The sequence below is a fragment of the Onychomys torridus genome, chromosome 4, assembly GCF_903995425.1.
Source record: "Onychomys torridus chromosome 4, mOncTor1.1, whole genome shotgun sequence".
Classification (NCBI taxonomy): Eukaryota; Metazoa; Chordata; class Mammalia; order Rodentia; family Cricetidae; genus Onychomys; species Onychomys torridus.
The window spans coordinates 133,888,208-133,901,765 of NC_050446.1; the positions used below are offsets into that span (position 1 = coordinate 133,888,208).

At 46.8% G+C, this 13,558-nt stretch overlaps 1 protein-coding gene across 1 annotated transcript in view; it reads left to right on the forward strand.

Annotated features, from left to right (window-relative positions):
• Positions 1 to 13,558, forward strand: part of Phactr3 (phosphatase and actin regulator 3) — a 188,290-nt gene that overhangs the window by 130,985 nt on the left and 43,747 nt on the right. The window contains 1 exon segment of the mRNA XM_036185093.1: positions 11 to 338. Coding sequence (XP_036040986.1) covers positions 11 to 338 — 328 coding nt within the window.

A 13,558-nucleotide genomic window follows, 5' to 3' on the forward strand; every position in this document is an offset into this window, starting at 1 on the left:
ACCACTGGAGTGTCCACCAGGTCCTACATTGATTCCTATGGGTTTCCAGCAAAATGGGCACATGTAACATGAACCATCTTTCCCATTTAGTTTTCAAGGACGGGAATGCAGAGGGTCTCCAAAGAAGCGGATGGACATGCGTCTGTCCAGGACATCCAGTATGGAGCGGGGCAAGGAAAGGGAGGAGACATGGAGCTTTGACGGGGCCTCAGAGAACAAGCGGACTGCTGCCAAAGACTCCGAGGAGAACAAGGAGAATCTGATGCTGAGCTCTGAGCTCAAAGATGACTTGCTTCTGTACCAGGATGAGGAGGCACTCAACGACTCCATCATCTCCGGTGAGGAAGGCAATGGCCAGGGGAGGGATATAAGCCAGTGCTATGTCACCCAGAGCCACATGAATCTGGTGCTTTTCTGCAAGCCATTGGCTGGAATGGGCAGAGTAAAGGGCCTGCCCTGAAGGCATGGGGGGTTCTTTGGAAAGTGAGCTGTTTCCTGGGGGTGGGGGTACAAGGCCCAGCGAGGACTTTAAAGACACTGGGTGAACTTGTATCTGGGAGGCTGGGTATTTGTTCCAAAGGACGTTGGCAATACATACATGAGGGCTTTGAGTGAACTTGAGATGGCTCCCCTAAGCATGCCTGGCCAACAACATGAAGGTAGTGTGCATGTGGCCAACACTGTGCATTTTGATTTTAAAAATAGATGAAATAGGGAAAGAGGGAAGACAAAAGTCAAGTAATTGACTGACCCCCAATAGCCACATCAGGAGTGATCTGAATGGACAGACAGATGGACTTATGCAAGACAGAGTTTTCACAGGGTTTCTGGGTCTGTGTTTGTGTCTCTGTATTCTCCTGGGGGAGACAGAATTCCCTGCTGCTTGCAAAGAGAGCCCAGGAGTCACTATCAGGATGTGTAGCCTAGAGTCCTTGATTCCTAAAATCAAGTGGAAACAGCTGCTGTCATATTCTCAACTGTGACCATGATTCTTCAAAGATAAAATTTCTTTTAAGGTTAAATGTTTGGAAGATGAATTCAGCACCATTTCTCCCATCCCCCTAAAATTACAAATGTTGCTTTGGAGAGGACAGTTATCCACAGTGGGAACTTCTCATGAGGCCGTTCTTCCTTGCCAACTACAGATAAGGTCAAACGGAACTACTTGACCCTGTCCATAGCCTCCTAACTTGAGACCCCATTCTCATATCTCAGCTGTTGTGTGGTGTAGACAAGAAAGTGGAGGCAGCAGGTGGTCCTGGGATGTGTATCTCCCACCCTCCTCCCATCAGTGAGGGTCAAGGTTTAGCATCTATCATGTGTGTGCACTCTTGATGCCCCCCATATGAATGTTCCAAGGAAAGTTTTCTTGAGACCACTTGTCTCAGAACTTCATGTTTGAAAACAATGGAAGCCTTGTTAGGGGCAGGCCTGGCTTCTGAGTGTCTGGAACATAGGGCATCTGCTGGTCCCTCTGTGTGCCATAGACATTTGCTGTGGTCAGATCCTGGAAGTTGGACTTGCAGGTGGGATGTGATGTCCACATTGTAGTGAGGGACTTCATGGGCTCTGGGCTTGGGTGTTTCTTGGATGCAGAGCTCTGTGTATGTATGCTGGCACATATAGGCTCTTGTATGCACACATACCTGCATGCACACATAGGCTCAGTCACTCTAGGTGCATATGGTCAGCCTCAGGGATGGCAGGACCTTCAGAAAATCCACCAGTAATGTGAGGCTAATTCCACAAGGAGCCATTTCAATGTGTGTCTAGAAGAGATGTTTGTTTTGTTGTTTCCTGTCTTCAGAGGTTCAGTCCGTTATCACCATGGTGGGGAACATGCAAGCAGATGTGGTGCTGAGCTGAGACTCCTACATCTTGCAGGCAACAGGAAGTCACCGGACATACTTGATGGTATCCTGAGCCCTGGAATCTCAAAGCCCACCCCACAGTGTCACACTTCCTCCAGCAAGGCCATATCCACTCCAAAAAAGTCACACATCCTAATAGTGCCACTGCCTATGAGATTATGGGGGCCAATTACAATCAAACTACCACAGTGGGTGAGAAAGAAAATCTGTGGTTTCTCATTTCCCTACATAGTTTGTGCTTGTATTTAGACTCCATCCATTCCAGTTATTCATGTACACAAGCTGCAGTATGTAGCTGAAGTTTTCCTGTGTCCCACATGGCCCATGGTCAGGACAAATCTCTCTCACCTGCCAGTCCTGCAGCTGCTTGGACCCAAGTAAACACACTGAGGTTTATATTAATTAAACTGCGTGGCCTACCACTGACTAGCTCTTACATTTAAACTAACCCATAATTCTTATTTACATTTAGCCAAGTGGCTTAGTACCTTTTCTCAGTTCTGCCTTCATATCTTGCTTCCTCTGTGTCTGGCTGATGACTCCTGACTCAGCCTTCCCAAAATTCTCTTCTCTGCTTGTCCCACCTATACTTCCTGCCTGGCTACTGGCCAATCAGCATTTTATTTATTAGCCAATCAGAGCAACACACATTCACAGCATACAGAGTGATATCCACAGCAGCAGGACCAGTACACATAGTGAATGTTCCCAGTTATGATGAGGCAGGTCCATAACTTCACCCAGGCTGCCATAGCTTGGCTTCTATAACAGAATGTTATAGACTTGCCTGAAAATCCAAGGTCTGATGTCTGGAGATGGCTGTCTCCTGGTTCCTAGGTGGTGTGTCTTATAAAGCGCTAATCCCATCAGGAAGACTTTACCTTCACAACCATACCACCCAGTAACTACTGTCCCATGAAGGCTGTAAAGGCTCAGGCTTCAAAATAGAATTTAGGGAGGGAAGTATTGCTTGTGTCTTGGGCTTCTCAGCAGAAGGCCATCTGTCCATTCACACAGCCTTCCTCCCTGGGCTCTTAGCACAAAGAGACTTCCTTTGGGGCTCAGTCACCACATATTGACACACCCTTTCCTAGCATCCTGACCATGGTCAGGCTTGCTCATCTCTCCAATTGAATTAGGTGTGGCTTGCCTAAAGACCTATACAAATTTAAAAACTCAGTCTCTGCCCCAAAGGCTTTGCTTCTGGAGTCTACCTCAAGGTCCTCACACACCCAAAGAACAGCTGTTGGCCGCAAAGACTTCTGTGTGGGCTCTGGGTAGCCACAATGAACATTTGAGGCCACAAATGTCACCTATGTCTTGTAGGGAGCTGAGAATCACCCATTATCCCTATCCTCCATATGCCAGTAGTACCCCTTAGCCTAGTTGTGACAGCCTTCAGCCATGGTTCAGTGTTCCCGTGCACCTGCTGTCTGTTGAGCAGGACTGTGCAGAAGTTCACAGTGATGCTACCTGTGACAGCAAACTGGGTGTTCTTTGAGTGGTGGTCAATAGAAGTCAGTCAGTCACACCCCATGTGGACAGTAGACCTCTGTGCAGATGACAAGATGTGTGAGCTCTGAGGTATAAGCATGTCCAAGATACTCTGAGGAGACAAGCCTTGAGAATCCACTTTTGTTGCCTTTTAAATTAAACTCATTTATGCACCTAGCTACATGGCCTAGTACAAAGAAGGGACAGAAAGCTGTGATGGTTGATTACCACCAGTCAGGTGGACAGGATTTGGGGTCACTTAGGAGACACACCCTGGCTAGTCAGTCCACAAGGGCATTTCCAGTGCAGCTTAACTCTTCAGAGGTGGGAGAAGACCCACCCTAAATGTGGTCAGCACCATCCCAGAGCCCGAGGGCCCACACATGATGAAAAGGATAAAAGGAGAAATGGAGCCAAGTGAGCTGAGCCCCAGCTAACTGCTCTGTTTCCTGAGTGGACGCTGTGACCTCCATGTCTCCCTTGCCATGATGGATTTCACTCTCAAACCTTGAGCCAAACTAAATCTTTCAGTTGCTTCTTCTCAGGTATTTTGTCAGCATAATAAGAAGATGAAATTACAAAGAAGACGTAATGTTTCTAACTTGATATGATTAGGACCGGGCAGCTGTATTTCTGTAACTTAAAATAGCCAATTATAGAGGTTGTCAGGGCAGAGAGGGCCATGATGGGAGGTGGAGCCCTAAGACAAAGTAGGTACTGGCATTTGACAGCACGGTGATCATTGTAGAGAGTGCTGCTCTTGGGTTCTGAGTATGGTCTAGAGGTAAAGGGGGAGTGGCTTTCCACTGGATGCATAGTCCTCTGTGGACCTGTGAAAAGTGTCTGTCATTTGAATCCCATTTTGTGTGCAGAGAGGACAGTGGAAAGGTCCCTTTTGATGGTCACTGTGGTGAATCCACAGAATACCAGGTATCAAAACCTGGCAAGCTGGGGCTCTGGGCTGGGAAATCCATGCTTTGTGGCCAGCAGGTGGCGCGCGCACACACAAACATTCTCTGTTTCTGTCTCTATCTCTGTCTCTGTCTCTCTCTGTCTCTCTCTGTCTCTCTCTGTCTCTCTCTGTCTCTCTCTCTCTCTCTCTCTCTCTCTCTCTCACACACACACACACACACACACACACACACACACACTTACTCACTCACTCACACACTGGACTGCAGAAAGTTTTGATTCTCATCTCTGGGACAATCTGGTGGGTCTTTGGGGTGAGGAAAGGGAGGAAGAGGCTGTGCTTGTCCTCACCAGGTGGCCGAGATGAGCCAGTCAGTGCTGCCTTCAGGTTTTCATTGTGGGGCTGGTACTTGGCACTTCTTTCAGCCCCCCTGTCAGAGTTCTTGTGTGGTCTGTTGCTGCTATGGAGGACTTCCTGATGTGGCAGGTTCTGTTTTGTCCTTTCTCTCTGAGGCAGAGGGAATGGAGCTCGCTGGCCCACTGAATCCGGGTCTTTGCCTGCAGTTCAAATGCAGGCTTGTAGGTTTCCTTCAGTGTCCTGCATGCTAGTGGCTGTGACCTCTGGATGCAGGCGGCCCAGGGCATGCAGTAGGACTTCCCGAGAGGTGATTGGAGGTGAAATGTTGAACAGCATAGGTTATACTGTGATCTCTATGTTCTCTCTGGAAGTATGACCACTTTCAAATGCACTCAGGTGCTCCCTCCCTAGAACTAACATGGCTGCCCCAGGGCCTGGGTGTTGTAGCTTTCAGCCTCCTTAGCACCCGTGTGCCCCCCTAGCTAGAGGGTCCTTCTAGACTTTTCATCAGATGCTCCTGGGGTGCTGGGAAGATGTGCTGTAGGGGTGTGCCCTTGGGTGACCTGCAAGAAGGGATGTGAGTGTTGTGTGAAGACCACAAAGGGCTTGACAACCTTCAGTGCTAATCTCTGGTTTCCAGGGAAGACATTTTGTCAGTCCTGTGATCTCAGCCCAGCTGAGCTCCCAGCCCCTCAGGCTGCTGTTGAGTTTTGAACTTGTCACCACCCACATCTGGGTGGGCTGTGCTTGATGATAGCCCCAAGAATTTGCACGCACACACTCATGTACATGTGTGTGTGTTTCTGTGGGTGGTGTGAGCACCCTGTTGCCTGAGCTTCCTTGGAGAAACCAGGCTAATTCACGAGTTAGTCCTAAACTCCAGCCACAGTTGAGAATGAAGTCCTTATGTATTTGCCTGTCTCTCTCTCTCTCTCTCTCTCTCTCTCTCTCTCTCTCTCTCTCTCTCTCTGTGTGTGTGTGTGTGTGTGTGTGTGTGTGTGTGTGTGTATGCATGCATTGTCTTGCTCTATCACTTCACACAGGAAGTGCTGACCTTCACAATCTTCTTTTTCCACTTTGAAACACAGTGTTGAGTTTTATTGTAGCCCCACGCACACCATAGGTCACTAAAGCTCCTCCGGAAAGGTCACCAAGAGACTTACCTTCCATTGGCATCTCCTCTCCCTCACCACACTCCAGCCTCAGATAACCATAGTTCACCCCAAACTCGCATGAGCTCGACAGCTCAAAATACATCCCTGAAAGCACCTGGTTCTTGCCTCTCTGTGCTGCAGGTTTTACTCAGCATAGTGCCCTCCGTGGTGCACCAGGGTGGTGCGTGATGGAATTTGTTCCTCTTCCTTCTGTATTCTGTCTGTATAGAGCCCATGCTGTCTTTATCCATTCATTTGCAGATAGGTCTTCTGTTTTATATTTAGTAAAAAAAAAAAAAAAAGCATCCATAAAAACAGGTGTACAGATATCTCTCTAGCACACTGCATTTTTAAAATATTTTTTATTTGTTTATGTGTCTATGCATATGTACCATGTGAGAGGACAGAGGAAAGTGTTGGGTCCCCTAGAGCTGGAGTTACAGGCAGTTGAGCTGTAGGACATGGGTGATTGAGAAGAACAATATGTGGTCTTAACTGCAGAGCCATGATTTTAATTCCTTTGGATTCTCACTCAGGAAGGACACACTGGGCGTGTGGTAGCTGTACTGACATTTCCCGAGGGGACCTGGGCTGCCTGGACTGATCTGAGTTCCTACCAGCAGGGCATGAAGATATCCCTCTCTATGTACCCTTGACCACTGTCATCTGCCTCCCCCCTGGCAGCCATTTCTGGTAGACAAGGACTGGTGCCCCCCCCCCCCGTGGTATAACTCAGTTTTCCTGGTGTGTGGTGGTCATGATGGACTTTGCATGTATACGTGGGAGCTCCATCTGGTGTGTGTGTGTGTGTGCCACCCTCAGCTTTTGTGAGATGAAGCCTTTCATTGGCCCTGGGCCGACCAATCAGGCCAGAGTGGCTGACCTGCAGCCTCACAGATCCCCCTTCTTCCTCCCCAGTAGTGGGACTGCAGGAGCATGTGGCCACACCTTGTTTTTCATATACATGCTCAACCTTCTGAGCCATTTCTCCAGGCCTCCTTTGTTCATTTATGTCCCTTTCTGCATTTTAAAAGTGGATGCTGACTTGTTTTCTTGCCACTGGCATGATTTTCTTCTGCATGTTGGTGTTGACCTCATAGCTAATGGATGGCTTGTGTCAACTGTCTCCCAGTGGTGCGGTCTCTTTACTCTGCCCATTTTCCACTAGTGTGTAGAAGTGTTTGAATTGGATGCTATGCCACTGTTATTGTTGTTTTTCTTTCACACTTTGCTCTTTGGTCTTTTGCTCTTTGCCCACAATGCGGTGGAAAATTTAACTAGTGTTTTCTTGTTATAATTCTGCAGTTTTAAGCCTCATGTTAACATCTTTTACCCATTTCATGTTGATATTCATTATAGTGTGAGATGGGAGCTAGATGTGTGAGGGGAGAGCTCGTGTAGGATGTAGTAGCTCAGGTCCAGTGTCCATTTTCCCTGGGCATTAGAGATAATGTTATTTCTTCCACTGTGTGGTCTTGGTACCTTTACAGGGAGTCAGCTGACCTCAAAGGGTCTATCTCTGGGCTCTCTATCTTCTCCTGTTGGCACCATTCTATTGTAACAACTTTACAAGAGAATCTGAAGTTGCTAGTGTGAAGCCAGCAGCTAGCTGGTGACAGGTGTTTAAGGACATTATCAAGGGCTTGCGTTGCTCTGCCTGTACAATAAAGTCCTATCTATTGTGATCTCTATGCTGGCAATGTATGTTTATTGAGCAGTTTACACCTTGTACAGATGTCTATGAAGGGCTTTCTGACTGTTAATGGGTAATTATTGAGTTATCTTTGCAGCTAGCAGGTTTATATGGTGTAAAGGTTAATCTTCCTCATCAACTTGACTGCATTTAGAATCACTTAAAGGACATCTTCACAGGCACACCCAGATGGGTGTTTCCAGGGAGGTTTAACTGCAGAGGAAGGATTCATGCTAAGCATGGACGACTATGCAGATGAATACAGGAGGAAGGGGAGAAGGGAGCAGAAGATGCTGCTGAGCAGGCACCCACCTCTTTCTGTTCCCTGAGGACACAGTGTGAGCAGCCACCTAAGGCACATGCTGCATCCACAGCTCCATTACCAGCTCTTTCTTCTGTGATGACTATACTCCACCAAATTATGTGCCAAAATAAACTCTCCTCCCTCATGTTACTTTTTCATTATTTATTTATTACTTATGTGTATGAGTATTTGTCCAGAGGTATGTAAGTGCACCAAATATGTGTGGTGCCCACTGAAGCCAGAAGTGGGTTCTTGATCTTATGGAACTGGGGTTACAGGTGGTTATTAACCATTATGTGGGTGCTGGGAATGAACAGACGTACTCTGCAAGAGTACTCTCAACCCTGAGCCGTCTCTCCAACGCCATCTTAGGTTGCTTCTTGTCAGGTCATGATCTCACTGATGAGAGACCACACTCACATGTTAAAGTCTTTGTGCTGTTAAAGGCATTTACAGACATCTGCACACAGCTAGAGAGGGCTCCTGGAGGTCTCTTTACTATGAAAAGAGGCTCCCAGAAACCCCTCTGTGTAGTGGACAAGTGTGACAAGGGGATGCTGCTGGGGCCAGGCTTTTTATTCCTACCCCCTGACTCCTTAATGTAGATGTAACCATCTTGTTAAATAAGAAACACAGAGCCAATTGCAGAGTTAAAAGCCAAGAGGTCAGAGCAATGGCTGAGAGCTGAAAACCTTACCCTTCACTGCTTCTCTGTCTTTCTTCTCCAGAGAGAGCTACTTCCTGTGTTCTGTCTTTTATATAAACTTTCTGTTCTGCCTTCTCATTGGTTGTAAACTCAGCCACATGACCTCCTCATCACTGCCTGTCTGTACAGATTTCCAGGTCTTCTATGGTTGGTATTGAGATTAAAGGTGTGTGTCACCATGCTAGCTGTATCCTTGAACACACAGAGATCCTTCCTAGCTCTGCCTCCCAAGTGCTGGGATTAAAGGCATGCAGCACTACCACCCAGCTTCTGCTATGGTTTGCTCTGACCCCAAGGCAACTTTAGTAATATACAAATAAAATCACATTTCAGTACAAATAAAATATCACTATACCTTTTCACATGAGAAATGTTGTTTTTCAACCATGGGTATATAGAACTACAAAATGGGTATACAAACAGCACACTAACTGCTTAAAAGTCATAAATAAATTTAATTAAAACAGTTCTTTGGTATGAATATCATCATTTCACCATTTACTAGAGATAAAAGCACAGTTGCACACCAGTGAGATGGATGTGTTGTTTGCAGAAAGCGCTAAATCTTGGCTGCACATTTGAGGATGCAGGTCAAAGAGACTCTTCAGTGTCTTTCAGAGTTGATTGATGTTTTGATTTTACAATCATCAATGCCAGGAAGATAACTTTGCTTAAATATAGAGTTCAAAAATGACAGATTTGTTTAGGGCCATATCAGAAAGTGTTGGAAATTCTGTCTTAATCTCAAGCCAAAATTCATCAAACAACCTTTTAGTTTTAAATCAAATTCAAGTCAGCAGCTCAATCATCAGTTTTTGAAGTGAAGTTTATTAATGACCCAATCCAAAGCTGCCCTAACTTGGTGTGGACGTGCTGAGGCTCTCAAGGTTGGCAGGCGCTGTGGAGGGCCTGAGGTTAGAGGGGCATCATTGTTTTTCTCTGCTGTAACAAAATGGCTGACATCAGGCAATTTATAAAGGATGGGCATTTCTCTTCTCCACTTCTGGAGTCTAGAGACTCCATGATCAAGGTGCTGCATGTTTAGATATGTGAGGGCTGTGATCCACTGGAGGATCACAGGCAGAGGGAAGCCAGCTGAGCTCTGTGTGGTCTCTTTTATGAGTGTCCTAGTCTCATTCCCAAGGCAGAAGGCTTTGTGCCCCAAGAGCCTAGCACCATTCCATAAACAGCCCTGGAACTGCATAGGGATAACTTTTAAACTTCAAACTGATGTTTATGGAGGCTCCTCCAGGCAGTTCGTGTTTATAGAGGATCTTGAGTACAGTTAGGAGTTCCTGGGTATTTGTATGGGGCTCTCTCTGTTGGACACACAGACCTCTTCAACAATGTCAACCTCCCTATGCTTCCCTTCTCTACTGTTATGGAGGGATGAAGACATCCATGTTTAGATGCACAGAGGTCTTTAAAATTGTATGGCTATGGGCTGGAGAGATGGCTCCACAGTTAAGAGCACTGGCTGATCTTCAAGAGGACCCAGGTTTGGTTCCCAGCATCCACATGGCAGCTCAAAACCTTCAGTAACTCCAATTCCAGGGGATATGATGGCCCTCTGACCTCCAAGGGCACAGCATGCATGTGATACACACACACACACACACACACACACACACACACACACACACACACACCCCGCACCACACAAACACACATAAAATTAAGAGAAAATTTCTAAATTTCTGCTTGGTACCATTGCCAGAGTAAACACCCAGGCACAATACTTCTACAAATCAGTACCCAAGCCAGCCTGGACCATAGTTTCTTCTAGAGCTGAGGTGTGAGTGGGGAAGGAGATGGCTTTTCTCCTGGCTACTGCCAGTTTAAGACACATGCAGTAAAGCAAATACATAGACATTTTGTAACTGAAGCAGAAGCCATGCTTCCCTGAGGCAGGTAGCCAGCTCTGCTCTCAGATGGCCACATCCCAGCAAACCTCAAGTGTCCATGGGCATCACCATCCTTTCATTAGTTACCTGTAGAGGAACAGAGTCCTGGACTCCTTTCAGCTTTAATTTCAGTAGCTGGAACAAGCCCTAGTTGCTTGAGAGTGGCTACAGCTCCATGTGGGCACAAATCAACCCTTGTCTTCCTCTCTTGGGACCCCTGATCTTGAAGAGTGCTGCCTGACAGCAGGGAGACTGAGGGCCACCTGGAGACCATGCAAGCATATTTCATGCCTACTCATAGTGTGAGAACAGGTGACAGGTATCTGTTTAAAAAGAACCACGCCCACTTCCATCTCCTAGGTACAGCTGCCTCTCCAGGGGTTTTCCTAGGGTCCAGTTCTTACCCACCATGGAGGGGGGGGGCACATTCAATGCATGTCCAGGCACAGGTGCATGTGTAAGGCTTTCCCTCTTGAAGATGAGTGAGACTAGACCCCTCTCCCCTTGGTCTTCCCCATCCCCTTACCACATAGAACTATGCGGGAGAGCCTTCCCCATGCCAGCCTTACCTAACCCACTACTTCTTCCCTCTCTTGAGAGAAGCTGTAGCCGTGATACCTAGGTGCCGGTGTGGTCCTGCTGGCACAGGCAGTGGTGGTGGTAAGGGCAGACTAAGGTTCTGGGATGGTTAGACAGGTCTAGACCCACCCTCTCTCAGCCAGTACATCTGAGCATTTTCTGTATGCCCAGCCCTGTTCTGGGCCCTGGGGATCAAGTGTGATCAAGGCAGATAGGGTTCTCTTCTCCCTTGGAGCCCATGGCTTAGGGACTCTATAGACAACACACAGGCCAGCTAGCCAGCAAGCAAATTACCAAGTGGGGTGTGTGTTGTGGTGGGCGTCACCCAGTTGATGGGCCTGAGAGTAACAACAGCCTCCACACAGCATGGTAACCCCCCTGGTCCCCAGGAGGTAAACCAGGAGCTGAAGTGTTCTGAGAAGAAACCAGCCATGCCAGTAGAATTATGAGCAGGGGGAAGAGTTGGCACAAAGATGAGACAGGCCTGAATATACTCCAGAAGTGGGAGGAAGTTTCTGTAGCAGAGGACAAGGGATGCCTGGCTGGGCGCAGATTGTGTGTCCTCTGTAGCACCGGGGAGAAGAATGGGGTTTATTCTCAAGGATTTACAAGGCCATGGATGAGCCTTCAAACAGAGGTACACAAAATAATTCAAAATCATGGTTTTGCCACTGTTTGCCAGAACTACACGCAAAGATATCTTCAATCACTTTTTATGTATCTCCAGGAGATGTGATTGGCCACATAAGAAGCATACATTATCTGTGCAACATTACCACAATTGAGACAGCCTGGCTTACTGGCCTACTTCCTGTGACCCTGTGATGTTGCTCACATCTAGCTTCCCCATGACACCATGACACCTGTACCTCATGCCTGGGAATCTCTGTCAATCTTCTGTGACTAAAGTTTGCTTGGACATTCTAGCATTTATAGATGTAAAATCTATATCTATGTATTCAGGGTCATAAATGGGAACAAAGCATAGTGACATATATATGAAAATGCCAGAGTGAATCCAGAGCTGTGTGCTAACCTAAAACAAACTGAAAAAAAAAAAATTCTCTCAAGTCATAAAAGTATTCTCCCATATTCTCTAAGAGCTGTAGTATTTTGATTTGGGAGACAAAAATACTGTGCCTGTATTTTTGGTGTGAATTACATGAGGGTGGAGTCCAAGTTCCCCTATATAGACCTAGAACAGGACTTCATCTTCTGTGTCTCTGGCCAACATTTTCATGTCAAGGTCCTTCTGTGTAAGGTTTGCTCCAGGCCTCCTACCCTCCGGAGCTGGTGACTTAGTCATGTTGGGGCCATTTCGCCTTCTTAATTGACTACAGCCCTGTGGGGAGACTTGCTCTCTGGAGCACGTCAACCTGCCAAATTCTCCTCCTTGGGTGGATGGGGGTTCTAGATGATTCTTGGCACAGAAAAGAAGGGTTCTTCTATCTGGCTTCTTTACTCATTTGTTCTGAGACACATGGAGGTTGTAAAAGGAATCTATAGCCCCTTTCCATTGTTGAGTACGTAACTAGCCTTTAGCCTTTGGTCAGCTGTAAGCAGCTGCTGCTACATGCCTGGGTGGCATGAAGTTAGCACAGGCCCAGCCCTGACAGCTACTTGTGGTCAAGCCTTTGTGTGCACACACATCTATTTCTTTGGGAGAATACATAGAGTAGAACGTCTGGGTCATATGAAGGTGATTAACAGTTGAACAGACTGACCAAGGCCAGGTAGATGGCTCAGTGGGTAGAGTACTTGCTTGCCCTTTACACCGGAGGACCTGAGTTATGATGCCAGCATCTATGTAAAAAAACTGGGTCCACATGACAGCATGTGCCTTTAATCTCTGGGGAGCCAGAGACAGGAGGATCCCTGGGTCTGGCTGGCCAGAGTGTCTAGACCATTCAGCGAGCTCCAGGTTCAGTAAAAGAAACCTGTCTCAAAATATAAATGACAGAGATTGAGGAAGATACTCGAGGTTGATCTCTGATATCTGCGTGTATGCATATGTACCCTCTTGTGCACATACAAACATTCACTCACATGACTTTCATGTCCATGGTTACATACACACTCTCACAGTGTTTTCTAAAACTGCCTGAACTTGCTATCACCACCATCACTGTGTTGAGTTCAAGTTCCCCCACACCCTTTGTTTAGCCATTGTAGGGGCAGGCAGTAATGTCTCAGGTGGTTTGTGTTTGTGTTTCCATGTTGATTTAAAATGTGCATTTTTCATAATCTTATTTCCATCCTTTCAAACATTTACCTAACTTTGAAAACAAGGCTGCTCATCTCCCTAAGCAGGCGATACACTCACCATAGTCCTTTAAGAGGCCACTTGGCATACATTCTCTCCCTGTCCGGTCTCCTCTCTTGCCCTTGCTCCAGAAGAGTGGCCACTACCCAGTTCCTTCATAGCTTGAGCTTTGGGTTTGTGTCAGGAGACGCTTGTGGACCCCAAGGTCACAAATGTTTCCTCCTGTTTTCCTCCAGAGGTTTGTTTTTAGATTTTACATTTATGTCTGTGGCATATCTTTAGGTATATCCCATGGTATGAAGGATGGATCAAAGCTCATT